The following is a 24,951-nucleotide window of genomic DNA, read 5'->3' on the forward strand; positions in this document are numbered from 1 at the left end:
ACCAAAAAGCATTTTGAAAATATGTACTAAAGTCAGTCTAAAGCATTTGAAGTGTATGTGAGAAATGAAAACTGTAACACAATACATTATAAGCATTTTGAACATCAGAGAAAAACAGAATATAATTTAAATGTTCACCAATAAAGTACTACTAAATGATTCTGACATAGAACTCAGAAATGCAACAAATGAGAATAAAGAACTAAGCTGGGCTATAGCTCAGTGGTGGAGCCCTTGCCTAGCACATGCAAGGCTAAGAGTTCTATTCCTAGTACCACTTAAAAAGTTTTCAGTCTAGTGTGATGGTGCATATGGGAGGCAGCAGCATGGTTCTAAGTTCTAAATCAGTCTAGTCTACATAGCCAAGTCTCAGGTCAGTGAGGGCTGAACAGTAAGATCCTGTCTCCAAAAAAAAAAAAAAAAACAGGTACCGAGTGGTGGTGGCGCACACCTTTAATCCCAGCACTCGGGAGGCAAGAGGCAGGCGGATCTCTGTGAGTTCCAGGCCAGCCTGGTCTACAGAGTGAGATCCAGGAAAGGCGCAAAGCTACACAGAGAAACCCTATCTCGAAAAACCAAAAAAAAAAAAAAAAAAAAAAACCAGAGTGAAGCGATGATCTCCAAGATAAGTCAACACAACAGATAAAACAGTATATATGTTAAAGTTGGGAAGAAGGTTATACATACATCTGCTTGGACATGCGAAGACTATTTCTAGGAGGTTTGGAAGGATATGCTTCCTTGATCACTTCAACTTGGTTTTCTCTATATAGCCCTGGCTGTCCTGGAACTCACTCCAGAGACAAAACTGGCCTTGAACTCTCAGAGATCCACTTGTCTCTGTGTGCCCTACCATGGCCCAGCTCCAACTTATTAATTATTTTAAGATTTATTTTATGTGTATGGGAGTTTTGCCTGAATTTATGTTTGTGTATCAAATGTGTGTAATGCCCTTCAAGAAGAGGGAACCAGAACCCCCTTGGACTGGAGTCATAGACAATTGTGAGCTGCCATGTGGAAGCTGGGATTTGAACCTGGATCCACTAGAAGAACAGTCAGTGCTCTTAACCAGTGAGCCATTGCTTCAGCCCTCCACATTGTTTTTTGATTCAGGATTGCTTTCACTGAACCTGGAAGTTGCTGTTTCAGCTAGATTAGCATGTCAGCATGGCCCCCGGACGTGCCTATTCTGCCTACCACAGTGCTAGGATTACTGTGTACATGAGACCACACTCAGCTTTAGATGAGTGCTAGGGAGCTAAATTCATCATTCACTGCTCTTTATCCAGGTCTCTCTGGAAGGTATGTCAAGGAATGGACAGTACTAGAATATTCTGTTGAAGTGAATTTATGGCCAAAGAATAGTAGTGGAAAGAAGAGTTTCATTTAAAGTATCTGATAACAACTTGTGGTTTCTTTAATGTCTGATGAGTGCTTATATTATTTCCACTGCAGAGTAAAACTAACAAAACCACAACAAAGTCCTTATCAATAACAGAATCTATTGATTTTGTTTGAGAGGGGAACAAGGTCTCAATATGCAAGCCTTGTCTGGTCTGAAACTCAGAAATCCACCTGTCTCTGCCTTCCACGTGCTAGGATTAAAGGCTTTCACCAACACACACACACCCTGCCAAAGCTATTGGGTTTTGTTGGTGGTGATATTTTGGGAGGGTCTTGGTAGATTTTGTTTTGTTTCTCTGTATAGCCTTGGCTGTTCTGTAACTCGTTCTGCCTGGAACTTGGAAATCCATCAGCTCTGCCTCCCAAGTGTGTCACCACCCTTGGCTCTGAATCTATTGTTTTTAATAAAGAAAAAAAAATCACACTTTTCTGGGAGAAAAATGGTGTCTTAGAACTAGCATGGTAAATTAGAATCCTAAATAGGAACCCCAGTGTTAGTAACTATTCATCGTGTTTCCCTGTGATATAACAACAGAACTTATCTTTAGTAAGCTATAAGATATTGGAAAAAAAAAATCACAGAATTTCATTCTTTCAAGGAATATTAAGTTTTTGTAATGATTGAAAGAGTTAAAATCCTTTGCAGGGTCTGGAAAATTGCTTCAGTCAGTAAACTGCTTTCCACCCAAGCATAAAGACCTGAGTCTAGATTCCCAGCATCCACATTTAGGAAAGAGAAAGGGGGTGGGGAGGACTAGAAACAGTGCATGCCTGCAACCCCAATATTGAAGGGCTCCCTAGAATTTGCAGATCATCTAGCCTGGCCACTGGGTGGCTGTTTCAAAAGGTAAGATGGAGGGTTGCCACATGAATGCACACATTCTACATAAACACATACACCCATACACACAGGTACTCACACACACACACAAACACATATATACACACAAAATTAAAGAAAAAAATTTTTCAGAATTTACTAAAATCTGGAGAACATTTAAAAAAAAATTTTCTATAGAGTCATCAACTAAATTCAAATTTATAACATACACTATTATGGCCAACTGAAAATCAAGAGGCTGACAGTTTCTTTCAGCAGTCCTGGCAACCAGAGGACTGAACAGTATCACCTGAGTTCAGGAGTTCAAAAACTAGCCTGGGCAACACAGCAAGGCCCAGTGCGAAAACAAAAGAAAAATGGACTACAGAGATGGCTCAGTAGTTTAGAGCACTTGCTGCTCTTAAAGGATCCAGTTCTGTTCCCAGCAAACACATGGAGGTTCACAACCACTTGTAACTCTAGTTCCAGGGAATCAGTATTATCTTCTGGCCTCCACAGGCACCATGCATGCAAATGATACAATTAAATGCAGGCAGGCATACCCATACATACCAGGCACATTTAAAAAAAAAAACCTTCCAAGCATGATGGTGTCCACCTTTAATCCCAGATGAATCTGAGTTCAAGGCCAGCCCGGTCTTCAAAGTGAGTTCCAGGACAGCCTGGGCTGTTACACAGAGAAACCTTGTCTTGGAAAACAAAACAAAACCAACCAACCAACCAAAAAACCTTTTTTTAAAAAAAAAAAAAGTAAGTGAGTGAATAGGGGGCGGGGAGAGGGACATGGAGAGGAGGAGGGGGAGAGGGAGAGGAGGAGAGGGGGGAGAAAGAGAGAAAGAAAGAGAGAGAGAGAAGCAGGGTAGTGGGTCAAACACTCCTTTCCTTTAATCTTAGCATTTGGAAGAAGAGGCAGGCCAGCCTGGTCTACAGATCTAGTTCCAGGATGGCCAGAGCTACAGAGAAACCCTGTCCTGAAAAAGCGAAGAGAAAAAGAACTATTCTCCATTTATCACTATTTCTTAAAGATAACAGAATCCACTCTCCTAGCCAATATTCAATAAAGCACCTGCTTGTATTAGCTGCCAGTCATAATTCACTCTCTTACAAATCATTTGGCATTACATAAACAGTGGAGTCTTTAAATACCAAAAACAACAAAAAGTATTATTGACAAAAATCTTTCATTGGGGGGGGGGGTGTAGATCAAGCCCAGTGCTTCCTGGGTAACAGAGGTGCTGATCATTTAGCAATTTTTGAAAGAATTATATACCTAGCTAGGTATAGTGACTCATGCCTGTAATCCCAGCACTCTAGAGGTTGAGAAAGGATTGCCTTGAGATTGAAGCTAGGCAGGAAAGAGGAGAGGGGAGGGGAGGGGAGAAAGAAAATCACATATCAAAGAGAAGTAAAGTTACAGAGCAGGTAATCTGACAGAGAACAGGGTCTGACGGAGAAAAAGGACAAGATCCAGAGATCTTCTGAATCAGCAGTTCTCAACATGTGGGTTGTAATCCCTTCGGGGGTCAAATATCAGATACCCTACATATCAGATGTTTACATTACAAAATTAGTTATGAAGTAATAACAAATTAATTTTATGGTTGGGGGTCACCACAACATGAGGAACTGTACTAAAGGATCACAGTGTTCGGAAGCTTGAGAACCAGTGTTTTAAATGCTTGCCATGTTTCTTCCCTTAGAAGAAAAGGGAATGACCTTTGATTTGTATTTTTAATTTATTTTTTACTAATTTTAGGCTTCAGAAAAAAATCTTACTAATTACTTTTTAAAATTTACTAGTGTGTGTGCACACAGAAGTAAGTCAAAGAACAGCTTTCAATGGTCTCTCCTTCAAGGTGGGTCACAGGGATTGCACTGAACCCTAGTCATGAGGATTGTACAGAAAGCCCTTTTACCTACTGGGCCAATCTCTCACTGGCCCAAGAATGTTTCTTTTACATTTTTATTTTATTTATTTGTAATTCTGTGCATATGTGTGTAACTGTGGGGGGATATGTATACATGAATGACAGCAGAGTTCAAATGAGTGTGTCAGATCTGGGGCTGGAGTTATAAGCAGTTGCGAGCAGCCTGATGTGGATGTTGGAAACTGAACTTGGGTCCTCTCTAAGTTATAACTTATAACAGTAAGCATAAAACTTACTGTTGAGTTTTAAACTGTTGAGCCATCTCTCTAGTCATATTGAGATTATTTCTTAGCTATTTCTTTCACAAGGTCAACTTTTTCTGGATTTATAATGTCGTCAACTGTCAAATTCCTTTCCTCTCAAGGCCATTTTAAAGATCAAAAGGCGCCGGGCGGTGGTGGCGCACGCCTTTAATCCCAGCACTCGGGAGGCAGAGCCAGGCGGATCTCTGTGAGTTCGAGGCCAGCCTGGGCTACCAAGTGAGTTCCAGGAAAGGCGCAAAGCTACACAGAGAAACCCTGTCTCGAAAAACCAAAAAAAAAAAAGATCAAAAGGCAATTAGATAACTATAATTCTCTGGTGACAGTTTTTCTAATAAATATTAATCTATATAAACAGGAATGTGAGAGGCCTTAGGTTTGATCTTCAAATAAGGCGGCAGAGGAAGTGCCTACTGAACTCATATTCTTCAGCATCAACTATAACATGTATATTAAGATGTCCAATAAACAAATTCTAAAGTATCTTTTTGTTCTTGGGATGGGGGTGGTAGTGGCAAGAGCTTTATTTATTGTAGCTTCTACTGTGATTAGACAGTTAGGATTCAGGGACAGCTAAACAGTGTAAGGAAGAAATTCCAGCACACTGGTACCTTGCTTGGTCTCCCTTGCCATTCTCAAAAGAAAACTTAACAGTGACCTTAAATTATTATGTATGTGACTTTTGTTTACTACAAGCAAATAACAATAAATTTACATCTAAGTTTTGAGAAGATCCAAGAAGAAACCAACGTGTGCTTACCTGTGAGGGTCTTTGGAGCTTGGTATAATATACACACACTCCCTCTTGGTCAAAGTGCTCTCTATCCAGGATTTCTGGGACTAAAACAGAGTTCAAAGATGGTTTACAATTTCACAGCCTGCTAATCTAAGGAAATGATTTCACAATACATACACAAAAATGTGTGTGGTATTTAATTTTGTTTTAATCCACTAAATATGTGCTATATACTATTCTCAGTGGTGGCACACCTAAATCATTAAAATAATTCCACTTAAATCCAACATGATTTAACAGTGCTGTGCCAAAGGAAACAAACCAAGTGTGAGACTCACAGCCTCAAGAGGGATTAATATGATCCTAAGCCATTTAAGAGCCAAAAGTGACAGTCACATTTAATTTAGAGAAAACAAAAGCCCTAAGCTATCAGGTATTTCTAGAAAGCTAAAGGGCACATAAATGGCTAATGGTACAGCGATACAAAAAGACAGAAAGCAAAATTCTAGTCAAAGGAAAGATATCAGGAAAAAAATGTTAAACATCAACAGAAATAAAGGTTATCTATGATCCACTCAGAAAGCAGTCAATCTCATCTGATCTTGGAAGCTCAGATGGGAGATACAGTAAGTTATTAACTGATTACAAACATTTAATCTGCCAAATTTATGTGTTGATCTTTTTTGTAAGATCAACCACATTAAACAGATTTAAAAAACAAAGCAAAAATTCGATGAGGATAACTAAACAATTCTAGATCACATACGTTTATCACATTTCTCTCTATTCAGGAAAGGTATTTTTAAAAGTTTTAACACAGCCGGGCGGTGGCAGCGCACGCCTTTAATCCCAGCACTCGGGAGGGAGAGGCAGGTGGATCTTTGTGAGTTCGAGGCCAGCCTGGTTTACAGAGCGAGATCCAGGAACGGCGCAAAGCTACACAGAGAAACCCTGTCTCGAAAAACAAAAACAAAAAACAAAAAACAACCAAAAAAAAAGTTTTAACACAATTAACAAGTTCAACCTAGTGAACACATGCCTATTTCTGCATACCACATAAGACCCATTCACTTTCTTCAAGCACACATAGGAATTTCACAAGAAAATGACAGTATATTTATCCATAAAAGATGAATCAACAAATATTCATACAATGTATACTTGTACAACATACTGGTTGATCACACTGTAATTAACAAAGCACAGATAAAATCGGCCCTCAATATTCACAATAAAATACTTAAGAATCAAAACAAAAGTCACAAGTATCTACAGTTCTTGGATGTGAATGATGGTCAGTCTGTTCTAGTTTGCTTCCTTGTGGTGGTGATAAAACACCACAACCCAAAAACATCTTACACTTCCAACTAACAGTTCATCACTGAGGGAAGTCAAGTTAAGCAGAGCTCATGGAGAAATACTATTTACAGTCTCACACAGCTACCTTTCTTTCTATTTTGTTTTGTTTTGTTTTTGTTTTTTGAGATAGGGTTTCTCTCTCTAGCTTTGGAGCCTTTCCTGGAACTCACTCTGTAGCCCAGGCTGGCCTCGAACTCACAGAGATACTCCTGCCTCTGCCTCTGGAGTGCTAGGATTAGAGGTGTGCCACCACCCACCGCCCAGCTACCTTTCTTATATAGCCTAGGCCCACCTGCCTAAGGACAGCACGACTTACAGTACATCAAGTAACAATTAAGAACGTGCCGGCCAGGTGGTAATGGCACATGCCTTTAAACCAGGTTCTCTTGAGTCTGAGGCCAGCCCAGCGAGGTCTACAGAGTTCCAGGACAGCCAGTGCTACACAGAGAAACCCTGTCTCAAGACACCCCCTCCAAAAAAAAAGAACACTCAAGTATCATTTCCTCACACATACAGGCATACACATAAACAATTATATAGTTTCTTTTAAGCCAAGCATAGTGGAGTACACATGTAATTCCAGTACTTGAGAGACAAGAGAATGGAACATATTGAGACCCAGGCCAGCCTGGGCTACCCACTAAGACCTTGTTTCAGGAACACACACAGACACAGACACAGACACAGACACACACACACACACACACACACACACACACACACACACACACACACACACACTCATACACACTCCAAGAAAGAAAAGATAAAATTAAAAAACATCACTGAGCCAGTAAGATGGCTTGGTAGATAAAAGAATCCAATTCCTGAAGCCCACATATAGGAAGAGAGAACTGACTCCCAAAAGCCGGCTTCTGATCTTCACATGTGCGTGGACACACACATGCACCAAATAAATAAGTGTAAATAATAACAATAATAAAGCAAAAAACAACAGGAAGGAGAACTAAAGCTATCAAGTTAAGTTATAAGAAATTCTCTAGCCGGGCGGTGGTGGGCACGCCTGTAATCCCAGCACTTGGGAGGCAGAGGCAGGCGGATCTCTGTGAGTTCGAGGCCAGCCTGGGCTACAGAGCTAGTTCAGGACAGGCTCCAAAACTACGCAGAGAAACCCTGTCTCGAAAAACCAAAAAAAAAAAAAAATTCTCTAATGTTGAGTAATTAAAAATTGTAGAACCACAGCTCAGTGTCTGAGCAATTCTTAGTATGTACAGTCCCTGAGTTCAATTTCCAGAACTACATAAGAAAAAATGTTGTTATATCCTATGCACACGCACACACACACAAGCATGCAGACATGTGCAGACACACAGAGACAATACAGAAGGATATATTTCTAAAGGAAAACTATACAAGAAACAAAATTAGGAGTGAAGGTCAAACACCCTAATGATAACTCTTAATTCATCTCAAACCCACTTGTTTCCAAAATTCAATCATTCTGACTTTGTTCAAACTCTCCATTTACTGCTAGGAAAGGTTCCTTTGAATGCACTTACTTAGACAAAAATTATACCATGGCCCTCAGCCACCAAAGTCACAAGTGAGGCCTTATGGAACTTAGGGTCTTTTCTCAACATTTCTTACATAACAAAACTCATTTTGCATAGTATTTCCAGAACCTTCTTAGTCTAACTAAAATCTGGTTATTTGCTGAAGAATGTGTTTCTCTTCCATCACTCAGGAAACAAAACACATGAGGAAAACTTGTGGCTTCACTACCCTGGCAGTCTTTTTAGAACACCTGAAACTTGACGGATTGTTTTGCTCCTCAGGTATACCTGCATTTCTTTCTCAAACTCCCACCTTGCCATCATCATTCTCAGTCTCTTATCCCACTACTGAGAAAAACTGAAGCAAGCAGAAGAGAACTGCAACAAACTCCTATTAGAGCTGGCAAGTTGGCTCAGAGGGCAAAAGTAGGTGCAGGACAAACCTGGTAACTTGAGTCTGATTCCTGGAAAAAGGCCAGAGGAGCATTAAGCATTTGTGACCAGCCTGGGCTACATAGTCAGACCCAGTCTCAGTAAAAACAAACAAAAGAACCCAAAACAAAACAACAAGATTACCTTTCTACTGTATCAACACAGTCACTTTCCCCTATGTGACAACTATGTTCCCACTCAACGCCAACCACTGGCCTTGGATCCCATACCGACATTCTTCACCAATTCTCTAGTTTTTTCCCCTTATACTAACTGGCTCATTCTCATCAGGATGCAGCATATTATCTCCAACTCTTTAAAGACAAAATACAAACCTTTTCTTGACTCCACTTTTCCCTCAAGCTAAACAGTTGGAGTTTCTGCCTCTACTTGGTACCACAAGGGCACTAGAAGAAAGTGTTGATTTTACTCTCTTCATCTCCTCCAACACCTTCTAGAATCTACTGTATAGAGTCAGGCTTTTCAAGTCAACTTTCTTATGTAAGTTTCAATGTTATTGAAACAGAGTCTCCCTATGCAACTCTGGTTGGCCTGGAACTATAAAGATCAAACTGGCCTCAAACTCAAAGAGATCCACCTGCCGTTGACTTTAGAATGCTGGGATTAAAGGCATGCACCAATACACCCATCTCTGAAATATGTCTGACAGACCACCAACTGACATTCTTTAGATCCCCAGGTCAATTCTCAGACTTTGTTCTCACTTATAAAAGAGAAGCACTTAATAAAGTAGATCATTACTGACTGTTACTACATGGTCCACTCTTCATTTCCTTTCCCAGTTTTTTGGTTTTTTGTTTGTTTGTTTGTTTTTTTAAGGTGGGGGTTGGTTCTCAGGGACTGAATTCAGGGACATGCCCATAACTAATGACGTTCTACCACTATGCTATATACCCAGCCCTCTCCAGTTGTTTTTATTTTCCTTCCTTAAGGGAGGAAGGGACGGGAGGAAGGAGGAAGGGGAGGAAGGGGAGGGAGGGAGGGAGGGAGGGAGGGAAATAAAATGAAATGAAATTAAATGACAAGACAAGTCTCACTATGCAGACCTGGCTAGCCTAGAACTCTAGGGCTGGAATACAATGGTCTCAAACTCAAGAGATCTGCCTGCCTCTGTTTCTATGCTGAGATTAGTACCCCCATGCCCAACCTTCCGTCTCAATCTTTTAAAGGCTGGTATACTTAATTTTTTATTTTTTTTAAAGATTTATTTATTTTTATGTATAGTGTTCTGTCCGCATGTATGTCTGCGTGCCAGAAGGCGGCACCAGATCTCATTACAGATGGTTTTTGAGTCACCATGTAGGTGCTGGGAATTAATTAACTAAGGACCTCTAGAAGAGCAGCCAGTGCCCTTAACTCCTGAGCCATCTCTCCAGCCCTTTAAAAAGTTATTTCTACATTCCATCTCAACACTGGAAAAAAAAAAATTGCAGGCCAGGTGTGGTGGTGCACACCTTTTTGATCCCAGCACTTGGGAGTGAGTTCAAGGACAGCCTGATCTATATAGAGATCTCAAACAAAAAATTGTATTTCAATCCAAATCTTCCACTTAAACTCTTATGTCACATATCAATTGCCTGGCATTCAGCTCTTTTGATACCTAAAATGCACCTCAAACTTAAAATTGAACCTTCATGCAAACACTCATTCTTCATGCAGTTTTGCCTATCTCAGCAAATGGCAAATTAATTCTCTCAATACTGTAGTGACTGAAATACAGCTCTCTACTGTGGAGATTACAAGTGCCATCAAGACGAGAAGCCAAGCAAAGTTATAAAAAGAAATCTACACCTAAAATGCTTCCCTCATATGAACTGTAGGTAAGTCTGTGGTTACTAATGATTGATATAGAAGAGCCCACCACACTGGGGCCAGTGCTATCTATCCCTGGGCAGGTGGTCTTGGTTCATATAATATAGCAGACTGAGCAAGCCATATGATCAAGCCAGTAAGCAGTGTTCCTCCATGACTTCTGCCTCAATTCCTCCCTGTGAATTCCTGCTCTGACTTTTCTTAGTGAATGGTGGAGTGTGACCTGAGAGTTGTAAGCTGAAATAAACCCTTTCCTCCTCAGTTTGCTTTAGTCATGGTGTTTTTTCACAACAGAAACAGAAACCCTAACTAAAATAGAAATTGGTACCTACATTATACGACATTTCTATAACAGACTTGACCATGTTTGGGGGATAACTGTCAAAGGGCATTAGAACTTTGGGCTGGAAAACCCACTGAGTGTTCGGAGTTTAACGAGCTGCTGTGGGAACTCAGAAGATAATGCTGAGAACAGAGCAGACAACAGAGGCCTAGCTTGTGCCATTTCAGAGGAAGCTTGAGTTTCTTAAAAATTATATGGGGACCATTCCATATACTGAATTAAAAACCTGTGGTTCTGGTCAGCTGGTATAGAAGAATCAGCTTTCATTAACAAGAGACCAGAACCACTAAAGTGAAATCTTTGCTTTGCTGGGACAATCCATACTGGTCAACAGGGGCTGAAGAATCAGCTATGATTAAGAAAAGAACAGCTTGGGATAGAGAGATGGCAGTTAAGAGCACTGGCTGTTCTTCCAGTGGACCTGGGTTCAATTCCCAGCACCCACATGACAGCTCACAACTGTCTATAACTCCAAGATCTGATAAACATACATGCAGGCAAAACACCAATGCAAATAAATTAAAAATAAATAATTTAAAAAAGAGAACAGCTTGCCAGATGGTGGTGGTGCACTCCAGCACTCAGGGGGCCGAGGCAGGCAGATCTCTGTGAGTTAGAGGCTAGCCTAGTCTACAGAGTGAGTTCCAGGATAATCAGGACTGTTACATAGAAAAACCTTGTCTTGGAAAATAAAATTAAAAAAAAAAAAGGAAAGAACAACTCTTTTTGTGGCACCTCCTAGGCAGTCGGTCGTGTTGAGATGAAGCTGAATATCTCCTTCCCAGCCATCAGCTGTCAGAAGCTCACTGAAGTGGGTGATGAACGCAGACTTCGTACTTTCTATGAGAAGCACATGGCCGCAGAAGTAGCTGCTGGTGCTCTGGGTGAGGAGTGGAGAGGTTCTATGTGGTAGAACATGTGGTGGGAACAACAAACAAGGTTTTCCTATGAAGCAAGGTGTCTTGAGCCGTGGCAGAGTGTGCCTGCTGTTGAGTAAGGGGCATTCTTGTTATAGAGCAAGAACTGGAGAGAGGAAGCACAAGTCTGTTCTGGGATGCATTCTGGATGCCAATCTGGACACTCTCAACTTGGTTATTGTTAAGAGGGAGGTGGGGAGAGAAAGGCAGAGGGAAAGAGGGAGGGAAAGAGTGCATGCATGTGTGTTTTCCTGGACTAACAGAGTACTACTGTGCCTCAATGGCTGACAGATATTACTGTACCTCAAGGGTTGGGGGCCAAAAGAGCTCACAGAGTCTGAAAGCTTTTCAAACTCTTTAAAGAAGATGATGTGTATCAATATGATATCAGACAGTTCTTGAACAAAGAATATAAGGAGTCCAGGACCAAAGCACCCAAGATTGAAATCTTGTTACTCCACATGTCCTGCAACATAAATGCCAACATATTACTCGGAAGAAACAACACAAGAATAAAAGCAAAGAACAGGTTTCAGAATATGCTAAACTTTGGACAAGAGAATGAAGGAAGCCAAAGTGCCAGGAACAGATTGTCAAGAGACATAGATGTGGACTGTCTGAAAGCTTCTACTTCTAAATCTGAGTCCAGTCAAAAATAAGTCTTTAAGAAAAACAAATAGGGGTTGGGGATTTAGCTCAGTGGTAGAGCGCTTGCCTAGCAAGCACAAGACCCTGGGTTTGGTCCTCAGCTCCAACAGACCAAAAAAAAAAAAAAAAGCAAGAACAACAAATAACCCAGGAGTGGTGGTGCATGCCTTTAAACCCATCACTCAGGAGACAGAGGCAGGTGGATCTCTGAGTTCAAGGCCAGCCTAGACTACAGAGTGAGTTCCAGGAGAGCCAGGGCTACACAGAGAAACCTTGTCTAGAAAAACCAAAAAAAGTAACAAATGATCAAAACTTGAAAAAGATTAGCCAGGCAGTGGTGGCTCACACCTTTGATCCCAGCACTCAGGAGGCAGAGCCAGCCTGGTCTACAGAGTGAGATCCAGGACAGGCACCAAAACTACACAGAGAAACCCTGTCTTAAAAAACAAAAAACAAGGGCTGGAGAGATGGCTCAGAGGTTAAGAGCAGTGGCTGCTCTTCCAGAGGTCCTGAGTTCAATTCCCAGCAACCACATGGTGGCTCACAACCATCTATAACGAGATCTGATGTGAAGGCACACATACAGGCAGAATACTGCATACATAATAAATAAATAAATCTTTAAAAAAAAAAAAAAGAAACCTTGAAAAAAAATTAAGAAGAGAACAGCATAACTGAGGCAAAATCTTCTGGGAAGTGTTTCCTCAGGGTTAGTACATAAAAGCTTTGGTCCAGAGGGGGCCAAAGCTGTACCTCGTGTTGGCAGCCAAACTTGGTGATGTATAAGAGTGATACTTGGTTCTAAAGGAATGAAAGAGTCAAGGAGAACAGCTGGGGCCTGGCACTATGAGAGATCAGGAGAGGCCAGTGGTAAAGATGCAGCCTCAGTTGCAGCAGAAGGTCCAGGAATGAAGAGGCCAAGCTGAGGCTTGGTACCATGTGGCAGGGTCAGAGTCCCTAGTTTTGTTTTTTTCAAGACAGGGTTTCTCTGTGTAGTTTTGGTGCCTGTCCTAGATCTTCCTCTGTAGACCAGGCTGGCCTTGAACTCACAGAGATCTGACTTGCTCTGCCCCACGAGTGCTAGATTAAAGGAGTGCACCACCGCCGCCCAGCTAGATTTTAGTTCCTTACAAATTTAAAGTTAATTTTGTCATACTGTATGTATATTTCTATTCTTGTTTAAGGTATTTTGTAAAGCTCATTTGAAATTGTATAATTAAGAAATACAGATTAATAATTAGTCATCCATGATAATCAAACTTATAGTCATGTTAGTTACATTTTCTAGGTATACATAGATATATTTCAATTAGGTAGGTAATCTTCAAACACTTCAAAGACCTACAGAATATGGCATTTAAAATGGTTTAAAAATTTAGACTTTCTGGACAATGAGACACATCTGCTCCTGTCAGCAATGATTTACTTCAAAGAGAAAGATGGGCGTTAAAGACACTCTATATGGAGTTCATCTTCTTCTTGGCAAAAATAGCCATTTGAGCAAGAGACTGGACTGCTTGACAAAATGTTGTATTGACTAGACATGCAGGACGCACAGGAACGTGACCACTAAACTTGGCAAGATGAAATGGTCCTTCAGGTTCCTGCTTTGCAGAGGAGACTGCCAGACGTTCTACAGGACACAGGAAGAAGCGAATGAGAGACTCTAGGCCTGTAGGCTGAAGAATGGATGCCCAAACATTACAGAGGAACTATAGGTGACTGTCCAGGCAGCCAGCTGTGGCTACCATTCTAGATTTTTAGAAGTTGCTTACAATGCATTTCCTACTTACTTAGGTAATATATTCTTCTGGGGTCTTTGATATAGTTTAAGAGTAGATAGTTATAATTTTCCTTGGTTATGATAAAAGATACATTAGATATGAAACTTCAGACTCATAAATATAGGATAGATAGAATATTTTCTTTAATTTTGCCAAATACAAATAGACTAGATATTATAACTGTAATTCCTGCTTGATAACTGTTCTATTATATATAATTTTACTATGTTAAAAGTAAAAAAGCCTGAGTTAATGGCCAAGCAGTTATAATTAATATAAGCCTCTGTGTATTTACTTGGCAGATGTGAGTGGGAGAAATCTGTCCCGACCGCTGGTCGGGACACAGGAAAACTTCCAACTACAGTTTTGTATGCAAGATACCTGAAGATAGTTGTTTATAATTTACTTTATAGAGCCATGAATGGTAGTACACAGCTGTAATCTAGCACTTAGGATGCTAAGGCAGAAGGCTCACTAATATAGTCAGATTTTTCTTTGGGTTGCCAACTAACAAATAATGACACAGAGACTTACTATTAATTATGAAAGCTTGACCTTAGCTTGGGCTTGTCCCACTAGCTCTTATAACTTAAATTAACTCATATTTTTATTAATCTACAGTCTATCATGTGGCTTTTTCCTCTATCCCATTGTGTGTATATTACTCGTTCAGTGACTGGCTGGCTTCTCCCCTGCACCGGATTATTTCTTCCTACTTCCTTTCTCTGCCTGGAAGTCCTGCCTATACTTCCTGCCTAGCTATTGACCGTTCAGCTTTTTATTACACCAATCATAGCAATGTACCTTCACACAACATATAAATATTCCACAACACACTAGTTTAAAGCCAGCTTGGGCTATAGTGAGTCCAAGGCCAACCTGAGCTACAGAGAAAGATCTTGTTCCAAAATAATAAAGTATGTAAATAATTGCTTTATATAATAATATACAATAAAGTCATGGGAGTACAAAAACTTACAGTGGTAGTTTGAATAAGAAATGTCCCTTGCCGGGTGGTGGCGGCGGCGGCGGCGGCGGCGGCGGCGGCGGCGGCGGCGGCGGCGGCGGCGCACGCCTTTAATCCCAGCACTCGGGAGGCAGAGACAGGCGGATCTCTGTGAGTTCGAGGCCAGCCTGGGCTACCAAGTGAGTTCTAGGAAAGGCGCAAAGCTACGCAGAGAAACCCTGTCTCAAAAAAAAAAAAAAAAAAAAAAAAAAAAAAAGAAATGTCCCTCACAGACTCATGTATTTGAACACTTGAACCCAGGTGGTGGTATTATTTGGGGATTTTATGTAACCTTTGGGCGGAATCTTGCTGAAGGAAATAATCACTGAGGGCAGGCTTTAAGGTTTCATAGGATTGCCCAACTCATTCTTTCTTTGCTTGCTCTATGCAGATGAAATTTAATCTCTCTGCTTCCTGACTGTCAGGTATGACTCATACACCTGCTGTCGGCCTTCCCCACCATGACAGAGACTCTATCCTTCTGAACTATAAATCCAAATATACCCCTTCTTCCATATGTTGCAACAGACAAATATCTACTACATCTTCCAAGGAATCTTCCTAGACCCAACGAAAGATAAGGACTTCAGAAAGTCACAGATGGTGATGGAGAAATGGATCATTGGTTAAGAGCACTGGCTGCTCTTCCAGAGGACCTGAGTTTAATTCTCAGCACTCACACTGTGGCTCACAACCACCCGAAAGTCCAGTTCTAGTGAGTCTGAGGCCCTTTCTAGCCTCAACTATCATTGCTTACACATGGTACACAAACATACATGCAGGCAAAACACCCATACACACAAAATGATAAAAATCAAAAAATTTCTTTTAAAAAAGACCACAGATTATCAACAAGTCAGCATCAATTGTTCCTCTCTTGTGAGAGTTCTTAGATCAACCATAGAGCAGATAAATCTAATCCTGCTTTTTTGTTCTTAGAGGGAGAGAAAAAACTTTCTTTTTTTGTGTGTGTGTGGGGGGGTTTCTAGACAGGGTTTCTCTTGTGTAGCTTTGCGCCTTTCCTGGAACTCACTCTGTGGTCTAGGCTGGCCTCGAACTCACAGAAATCCACCTGCCTCTGCCTCCCAAGTGCTAGGATTAAAGGCGTGCACCACCACCACCCGGCTTCTTTCTTTCGTTTTTTTAAAATAATTTATTTAACTTTATTTTATGTGCATTGGTATGAAGGTGTCAGATCCCCTGGGACTGGAATTACATATAGTTGTAAGCTGTCATATGGATGCTGGGAACTGAATCTGGGTCCTCTGGAAAAACAGCCAGTGCTCTTAACTTCTGAGCCATCTCTCCAGCCTCCGAAAAAATTTATATCTTTACTGATGTATAACTGACTAATAAGAACTGTATGCTTCTACGACAGCCAGGACTGTTACACAGAGAAACCCTGTCTCAAAAAACCAAAAACAACAACAACAACAAAAAAAAAAGCAAGTTAAGAAAAAAGAACTGTATGAATTATCTAGGTGTAGTGGCACTGCCTATGATTCCAACACTTAGAAGGTGGAAGCAGGAGGATTAGGGATTTGAGGCCAGTCTGGGATACACAAAGAGTTCCGGGCTAACTGGGTTGTAAGCCAGACCCAGTTTCAAAACAAAACAGTAAGAAAAGTAGTGTATCTTCAAGGTATGCAATCTGAAACTGTGAAGCAACTGTAATTCAACTAATGTATCTATCATCCAAATATACTCTCAGCAGATTTCAAGTATACAAAACATTCATCATGTCAATTAGATTTCCAGATTGTATTCCTCTTATGAGTATAAATTTAAACACTTTAAACATTATCCCTCGATTCTCTCCCAATGTTATAGGTGTGGATCTGAGTCTAAAGGTTCCTGCCTAAGTATTTAGGTTCTTACGTCCCACAGCAAAGAACTGGACCCGTGACACATGATTAGAAATAGGAGTAGAGCCGGGGGGTGGTGGTGGCGCACACCTTTAATCCCAGCACTCGGGAGGCAGAGCCAGGCGGATCTCTGAATTTGAGGCCAGCCTGGTCTACAGAGCAAGATCCAGAAAAACCAAAAACCAAAAACCAAAAAAAAAAAAAAAAAAATAGAGACAGTTTCAGAAAGGGAAAGCATCCTGAGAATGGGAGTGGGCAAGTGATCTGAGGGGAAAAGCCCCAAAAGTGCTGAGCCACACAGAGTATATGGCCCTTTATAAAGCATCTACCTCTTGCACCTACCCTACAGGCTCTTCTGGAGCATCATTCTTCCATATGAAGATCAGGCAGGAAAGGGCTTTCAGTCTTTATCCTGACACTCTACCATCCCACTCCTGGTAACCATTGTTCTGTATTCTGCTTGTTTTTGACTTTTTAAGATTCCATGTGCTTTCAGTCAATAAAAACCCTAACTACAATACATACATTCATATATATTATGTAACTTTTGATATATTAATTTTAGTTACCTTAAAATAAAATTTAGTAAAAAAAAAAATTAAAAAAAAAAGTCTAACGAACACCCTCGAAACTGCTAGCTAGACAGTGAAATTAGCAACATTGCTTATAGCTGATCAGATATTGAAACTCAGTAATTTTCCTGATAATAGGATGGGTGGGCAACAATTAAAGGTTCTGTTTGCTAATCTAGCATCATAATTTCAGTCTTACACCTTCCAAGTAGCTGGAAGGAGACTATGGGAAGAAGTGAGCTTGCTGAAAACACGAAGGGTGACTCTTTTGGCCCTCTGTTGGCTGAGGCAACACACAGGGTCTGAGACTGAAGAGGAACTCAAAGGCTTTGGGATGAGTCAGTAAATGGAGCAGGATCCACAAGAACTGGAATAAGTGAGTCCAGAATGCAGCACTGGGTAGGCATCAGGAACTAAAGGGTTTCTTCTTGGCTTTCAAGTAGTTTAGCTAGGTTTAAAATGTCACGGTTCTGAGCCAGACACATTCCAACAGTGTTGCTCCAAGTAAATCCAAGCAGGCCCTGGATTACGATATGGGTGGGGAAGACGAGAGGGGTGTCACACATAAATACTTTAAAAAAATTAAAACCACAAAGAAGCTAGAGGAGTGGTTCTCAACTTTCCTAACGCTGCAACACTTTAATACAGTTCTTCATAGTGTGGTGACCCCCAGCCATAAAATTATTTTCATTGCTACTTCATAACTGTAATTTTGCTACTGTTATGAATCGTAATGTAAATATTTTTGGAGGCAGAGGTTTGCCAAAGAGGTCGAAACTCACAAGTCGAGAACTGCTGGGCTAACGGGAAAGCTCACTAGTTAATGACGAATGCTTAGTTACTTTCCTGTTGCTGTGATAAAACACCAAGAGCAAGGTAACTTATAAAGACTTCATTGGGGCTTACAGTTTCAGAGGGATAAGAGTTCATCATGGTGGGAAAGCGGCAGGAACAGGAGACTAACACCCTTTACCATAAATATGAAGCAGAGCAAGAACTGGAAGTACACTAGACTTTTTAATCTCAAAGCCCACCCCCAATGATATACTTTCTTCAGCAAGATTGTACCACCTAAACCTCCCCAAACAGCACCGCCAACTGGGGACCAAGTGTTCAAATGCCTGAGATATGGAAATATGTCTGCTGTGGGATGTCTTTCTGTACGCTGTGAATATGTGTTGCTCTCATTGGTTAATTATAAAGCTGTTCAATGGCAAGGCAGAATAAGGTTAGGTGGGACATTCAAACTGAAGACAGAGACAAAGAAGGGTGGAGTCAGGAGAGATGCCATCCTGCCGTCCAAGGAGCAACAAGATGCCAGCAGACCGGTAATGCCATGGCCATGTGGCAACATATAGATTAATAGAAATGGGTTAATTTAAGATGAAAGAGCTAGTTAGCAAGAAGCCTGAGCCATACAGTTTGTAATTAATATAAGCCTTTGAGTAATTTTTTGTTTGTTTGTTTGTTTTTTGAGACAGGGTTTCTCTGTGTAGCTTTGCACCTTTCCTGGAACTTGCTTTGGAGACCAGGCTGGCCTTGAACTCGCAGAGATCCGCCTGCCTCTGCCTCCCAAGTGCTGGGATTAAAGGCATGCACCATCACCACCCGGCGAGTAATTATTTTATAAGTGGCTGAGGAACCATGGATGGGAAAGATTCGTCTAGAGAAACCTCTGGCTATACATGCTCATTCAAAGCAGATGCTTAGAGGAAGCTTCTCTTAATAAAGTGACTTTTTTCCTAACAAAACAGCAGATACATCAAATAAATGTATATACCCACCAATAGCCAAGGATAATATCTGGATATATAACAAAAATTATTCTGAAAAGGGGAAACCTAAATAAGTACTGGGGCATTATCTACTAGAAAGCCTAGTTTTTATACTATAAGCAAATGGTATTAACATATGGTCTATTTCCGAGTATTTTCATAGCTCTTTATTGATACATACATGTTTCTCAGTCCTTAATACAGAATTTACTCTCAAAGAATCTATTTAGTTTAGTAGATGACTTTTCCAATCTACTAAGAATCCCTCACGTAGTTTAAGTCTGTACTATGTCAAAGTAAAATTAATAAAACTGAGTTGTATGTAACCTATCTACATATAAGGAGCTTAACAATAAAGTAAATTCTACTAAGTTTCATGTCACTGGAAGAAATTATGGTATAAGCAACAAATATACCTGCCATCTTTAATCCCAGCACTACGGAGGCAGAGGCAGGGGCAGGTGGATCTCTGAGTCCGAGGCTAGCCTGGCCTACAGAGTGAATTCCAGAACAGTCAGAACTACACAGAGAAAACCTTGTGTGTGTGTGTGTGGGGGGGGAGATTTACAGTGATTTTACTTTTTAAAAACTAAGATTTTTATCTTTATTATGTATATGTGCCTTGTGCTTGTTAATACTCTCAGATGTCAAAAGAGGGTGTCAGACCCCCTGCAGCTGGAGTTACAGCTGATTGTGAGCTGCCCAATGCAGGTGCTAAGAACCAAACTCTGATCCTCTGGGAAGAACAGCAAGTGCTCTTCAACTACTGAGACATCTCTCCAGCTTCCAATCTTAGTTTAAAACAAAACAAAACAACAACAACTTAACACCTTTCATTTGAAATCTCACAAGTATACATCTCCTTAAAACCAAGCTCTAGTCAGGCGGTGGTGGCGCACGCCTTTAATCCCAGCACTCAAGAGGCAGACCTAGGCAGATCTCTGTGAGTTCAAGGCCAGACTGGTCTACAGAGTGATATCCAGGACAGGCACCAAAGCTACACAGAGAAACCTTGTCTCAAAAACAACTAAAAAACAACAAAAACAAAAACCAAGCTCCACCGGGCAGTGGTGGCACACGCCTTTAATCCCAGCACTCGGGAGGCAGAGGCAGGCGGATCTCTGTGAGTTCGAGGCCAGCCTGGTCTCCAAAGCGAGTTCCAGGAAAGGCGCAAAGCTACACAGAGAAACCCTGTCTCGAAAACCAAAAAAAAAAAAAAAAAAAAAAACACCAAGCTCCACTCGCAGGCAGATCAACACCTTGGGAATCTTTAATAAGTTACTGTGCTTATCTTCTTAGGTAATTAATAGAGAAATAAGTGTTTATTCATACTTTTCTTGAGTGATTTATAACTGGCATATGTAAAACATTCAGGACAATAGCCACATCTAAATGCTAACATCTACTAGCTAATCATATCAAATTTTGTTTCAAGCCTATTATATACATACAATATCCTGTGTCTGTTATAGTAAATTATATTCTTAAACATTACGAAGACTTGATTCACATGTTAAAAGGTAAGGTGAAGCTCTCTTTCTCAAATAAAAAAGTGCTTCTCCAGTCGTCTCCTCATAGTAACAGCTTCTTGGCCACCTTTTCTTCTATCACTTTTGGCACACTAACAAACTGTCAGAAGAAAGTGGGTAACCACACCTGTTAAATTTCACTTTGTTCATACTTTTACGATATGTAAACTTGTCAAGGTTGCTAAATTCTCAATATAACTTAGCTCAGGAGTCTTGAATTCCCATGAGTAAAGGAAAGGGTTAGGTTTCCAGCACTCTGGAATTTGGATAGTTGAGGTGTTAGGTTATTGGTGTGTTTGAATAATGATAGGAGAGACAAAAAAAAAGTGCTTCACAGACGTTAATCCTAGCATAGCTCCTGATGTCAAAGAGAAAAATGACCGTCTACCTTTAGAAGTGAATAATGATAGCACGCTGTGCCATTAGACTAGGTGGAGCAGCATACAACTACAGTTAGTTATTCAGGAGGTGGAGGCACAAGGATCCCTTAGGCCTAGGAGGTGGAAATCAGCCTAGGCAAAACAGCCAGACCCATTCTTAAAAAGAAAGAGAGAAAAATGATTTTGATCTGATAAAGATGCTCAGTAAGAGCCAAGTCTACCAAAGTTGAAGAACTGCTCACCTTTGCACAGAAAGACTTAATAGGTTCTAAAAAGTCTAAATCTTCAGGGAACTGAGCATACTAACCAAAAGTGTTAGCTAGGTAACCATTTTCTAAATATAAATGGAACTGAATCAGAGGATCAATAAATCTCTAAAAGTACTAATCCACTTCAAATTAGAATCAGTAACTTTTTAAAATAAACTGAAAGGTTCAATTCTCCAATTCATTTGTATACATGAACCATCCAAACTAGTTTAATAGCTACAAAATACCATTTAAAGGTGACACACTGAGCCAGGCATAGTGGTGAACCCTTTTAATCCTAGCAACTGGGAGGCAGAAGCAGGCAGATCTCTATGAGTTCAATGCCAGTCTGGTCTACACAGCAATTTCCAGGTCAGGCAGAGTTAGTGAGACTCCATTTAAAAAAAAAAAAAAAAAAAAAAAAAAAAAAAAGTGACACCTGGGACCTGAGGGATGGCTCAGGAGTAAAGAGTATATACTGCTCTTCCAGAGGATCAAAAACTGATTCCCAATACCCCCATCAAATAGCTCACAACCACCTGTAACTCCAGCTTCAGGGGGATCTTACAACTCTGGCCTTTGCAGGCACCTGCACACATGTACATATACATACAGACAGATACACACACACACACTAAAAAAATAAAATGACACCCATCTAAGTTCTTATAGATCACATAAACAGGGAGTTCAAATCCTCATGATGCTTATATCCTAAGCTAATCTCAAGTATTCTGAAATTTACTTCCAGATATCAAATTTAAAACATACTTTTAAAAGAGAGAAACACACACACACACACACACAACATATTCAGTGCTGAAAGTTCCCCAAAAAGAAAGAAAAGGAATCAAGACTAATTATCAACGGCAAAAATCATTAATGACTACATTAAAAGTATTATGTGAATGAGCTAAGGGAAATTTTAAACTAAGGCTGGTAACAAATCCACTGGTCAATCTTTTCTTTTTTTTTTTTTTTTAAGATAGAAGTATGTAATCCAGTGTTCAAATACTGAACAAAAATATAAGGGTACTATGTCAGAATATCTCTATCTAGAACGTTCCAACATCAGCTTTGCAAGTGCTTACTTTGGTAAACCACTTCAAAACTTTTATTTACCCATCCTTAATACTAGAAGTTGAACCAAGGCATCACACATACTAGGTACGCATTCAATCTGCCAGAGAACTATGTACCCAGCTATAAGCACTTTTAGCTTACATTTTAAGTACTGCTTTCAACCATTATACTTGCACATTTTAAACAATGACCAAATGAAAGATGGCTTCATTTTACAGCTGGTTATAAAAAATTTAGAAATATTACTGTATTCAAGTGACCTAATTCTTTCATTTTTAAATATTTTAAACTTTTTTTCCCACCTTTACCCAATGAGCCATCTCCATGGCCTAGAACAGAGTCATATGAGTTGCTCTCAATTTAATGACACACCAATTCACCATCTAGTGTTGCCTTCTGTAGACTCCCAACACCTTCAGAGGAATGCAAACTCCACTACATGACATGTTACCTTCAGAAATCTGCTCCTTATCTTTATAACATTCCCACCATGCTTGCCTATCTTGCCACACTGTACTCATTCAAACCATGTCTAATTTTGTACACTAGTGTTAGAAAAGGATGCCCTTCTCTTCTAGAGATTAGTTCCCTTGCACTAAAATTACCAATTCAGAAACTCATCTATTCCAGGTTAATTCCTATTCTTTTTAAAGATTTATTTTCTTTTTACATGTGTGTGTTTGTGTCTGTAAGAGAGAGAGAGAGAGACAGAGACAGAGACAGAGACAGACAGAGACAGAGACAGAGAGACAAAGAGAGAAAGTCATGTATATGCAGGTGCCCATGAGACCAGAAGACAGTCATGCATCCCCTGGTTTTAGAATTACCAGTGGTTGCTGGGCGGTGGTGGCGCACGCCTTTAATCCCAGCACTCGGGAGGCAGAGCCAGGCGGATCTCTGTGAGTTCGAGGCCAGCTTGGGCTACCAAGTGAGTCCCAGGAAAGGCGCAAAACTACACAGAGAAACCCTGTCTCGAAAAACCAAAAAAAAAAAAAAGAATTACCAGTGGTTCTAAGCCACTGGACATGGGATACTAGGCACCAAACTCCAGTCTTCTCTAGCTCTCAGCCACTTAGCCATCTCTCCAGTACCAATTCCTATCTTCTGTGGGTTTTTTGTTGTTGTTGTTTTGGTTTGGTTTTTTTTGGTTTTTCGAGACAGAGTTTCTCTGTGTAGCTTTGCGCCTTTCCTGGATCTCGCTCTGTAGACCAGGCTGGCCTCGAACTCACAAAGATCTACCTGCCTCTGCCTCCCGAGTGCTGGGATTAAAGGCGTGCGCCACCACCGCCCGGCCGGTTTTTGGTTTTGGTTTTTTTTTCCAGCCTTTATTTTTATGTGTATGGGTATTCTGACTCCATGTATGTATGTGCATCACATACACGCAGTGCCTGTGGAGATCAGAAGAGAGTACTGGATTCCTCTGGGATTGGAGTTACAGATGGCTGTGAGCCGCCACGTGAGTGCTGGGAATCAAACTCCAGTCTTCTGGAAGAACAAGCAGTGCTTTTAACCTGTGAGCTATCTCTCCAGCCCACCACCTCTATTCCTATTCTTTACTTCAATCATTATTTCCTTTACAAGTCTAATCAAAATAATCCTTTCTCTCTTGGGCAGTCCTATCTACGTATATCACAGTAATCCAGGCAATGGTATTAAACTCTCCTTTTATGTTATGCATACTTATATTGCCCTTCAAGGTTATTATCATAAGAGACAATAAATGTTTGCTTCATGAAGTAATATATCTTTAACTGGACAAGTAGATTATTTCATAACTAGTACAATGTGAGCTGTTTAAAGGTAGATTTGTCTATAGGGCAAGGGATGCAGCTCAGTGTTGAAGCAATTGCCTAGCTCACTTGAGACTTTGGGATCTAGTCCCACTAATGCAAACAAACAAATAAAAGTGACTAGAGAGGTGATTCAGCAGTAAATAGCACTTGCTGCTCTCCCAAAGAGGATCCAAACTGGGTTCCCAGCACCCAAGTCAGGTGGCTCACCATGGTCTATAATGCCAACTCCAGGGAATCCAACACCTCTGGCCTCTGTGGGCACCAGCACTCAGGTGTACATACTTACAGGAAGATACACATCTATACCTAATTTAAAATAATAAAAGTAAATCTTAAAAAGAAAAGAAAGTAGACTTGTCCAGCCTATCTCTGTCACTCCAATGTATCATAGTACTTGGACTACATAACTAAATAAGCAACTGACTATCAAACAGTAAGACAAAAGTTTCCTGTAGCTATGACATATAATTTTGTTGTAGGGTTTTATGTGTGTGTGTGTGGGGGGGGGGGGTGTTTGTGTTTTTGTTTTTGAGACAGGGACTCACTACGAAGCCTTGGCTGGCTAGAACTCAGATATCTACCTGCCTCTGGCTCTAGGACTAAAGACATGCGCAACTACTCCAGACAGTTGAATTTTTGTTTGTTTGTTTGTTTTTTTGGTATCTTGTTACTTTTTTGGTCAGATTAACCTAAATGGTGAG

At 40.5% G+C, this 24,951-nt stretch overlaps 1 protein-coding gene across 5 annotated transcripts in view; it reads right to left on the minus strand.

Annotated features, from left to right (window-relative positions):
• The window catches only part of Trpm7 (transient receptor potential cation channel subfamily M member 7), a 98,930-nt gene that overhangs the window by 71,708 nt on the left and 2,271 nt on the right, over positions 1-24,951 (minus strand). For all 5 annotated transcript variants that reach the window (XR_008214845.1, XM_052723049.1, XM_052723048.1 and 2 more), the window contains exon 2: positions 5,194-5,273. Coding sequence is in view for 4 of the 5 variants with exons in the window: in XM_052723049.1 (XP_052579009.1) it covers positions 5,194-5,273 (80 nt within the window). In the remaining variant the exon portion in view is untranslated. The remainder of the gene's footprint in view (positions 1-5,193; positions 5,274-24,951) is intronic.

Source organism: Peromyscus californicus, unplaced genomic scaffold, assembly GCF_007827085.1.
Source record: "Peromyscus californicus insignis strain IS unplaced genomic scaffold, ASM782708v3 Scaffold_7__1_contigs__length_154581171, whole genome shotgun sequence".
Lineage (NCBI taxonomy): Eukaryota > Metazoa > Chordata > Mammalia > Rodentia > Cricetidae > Peromyscus > Peromyscus californicus.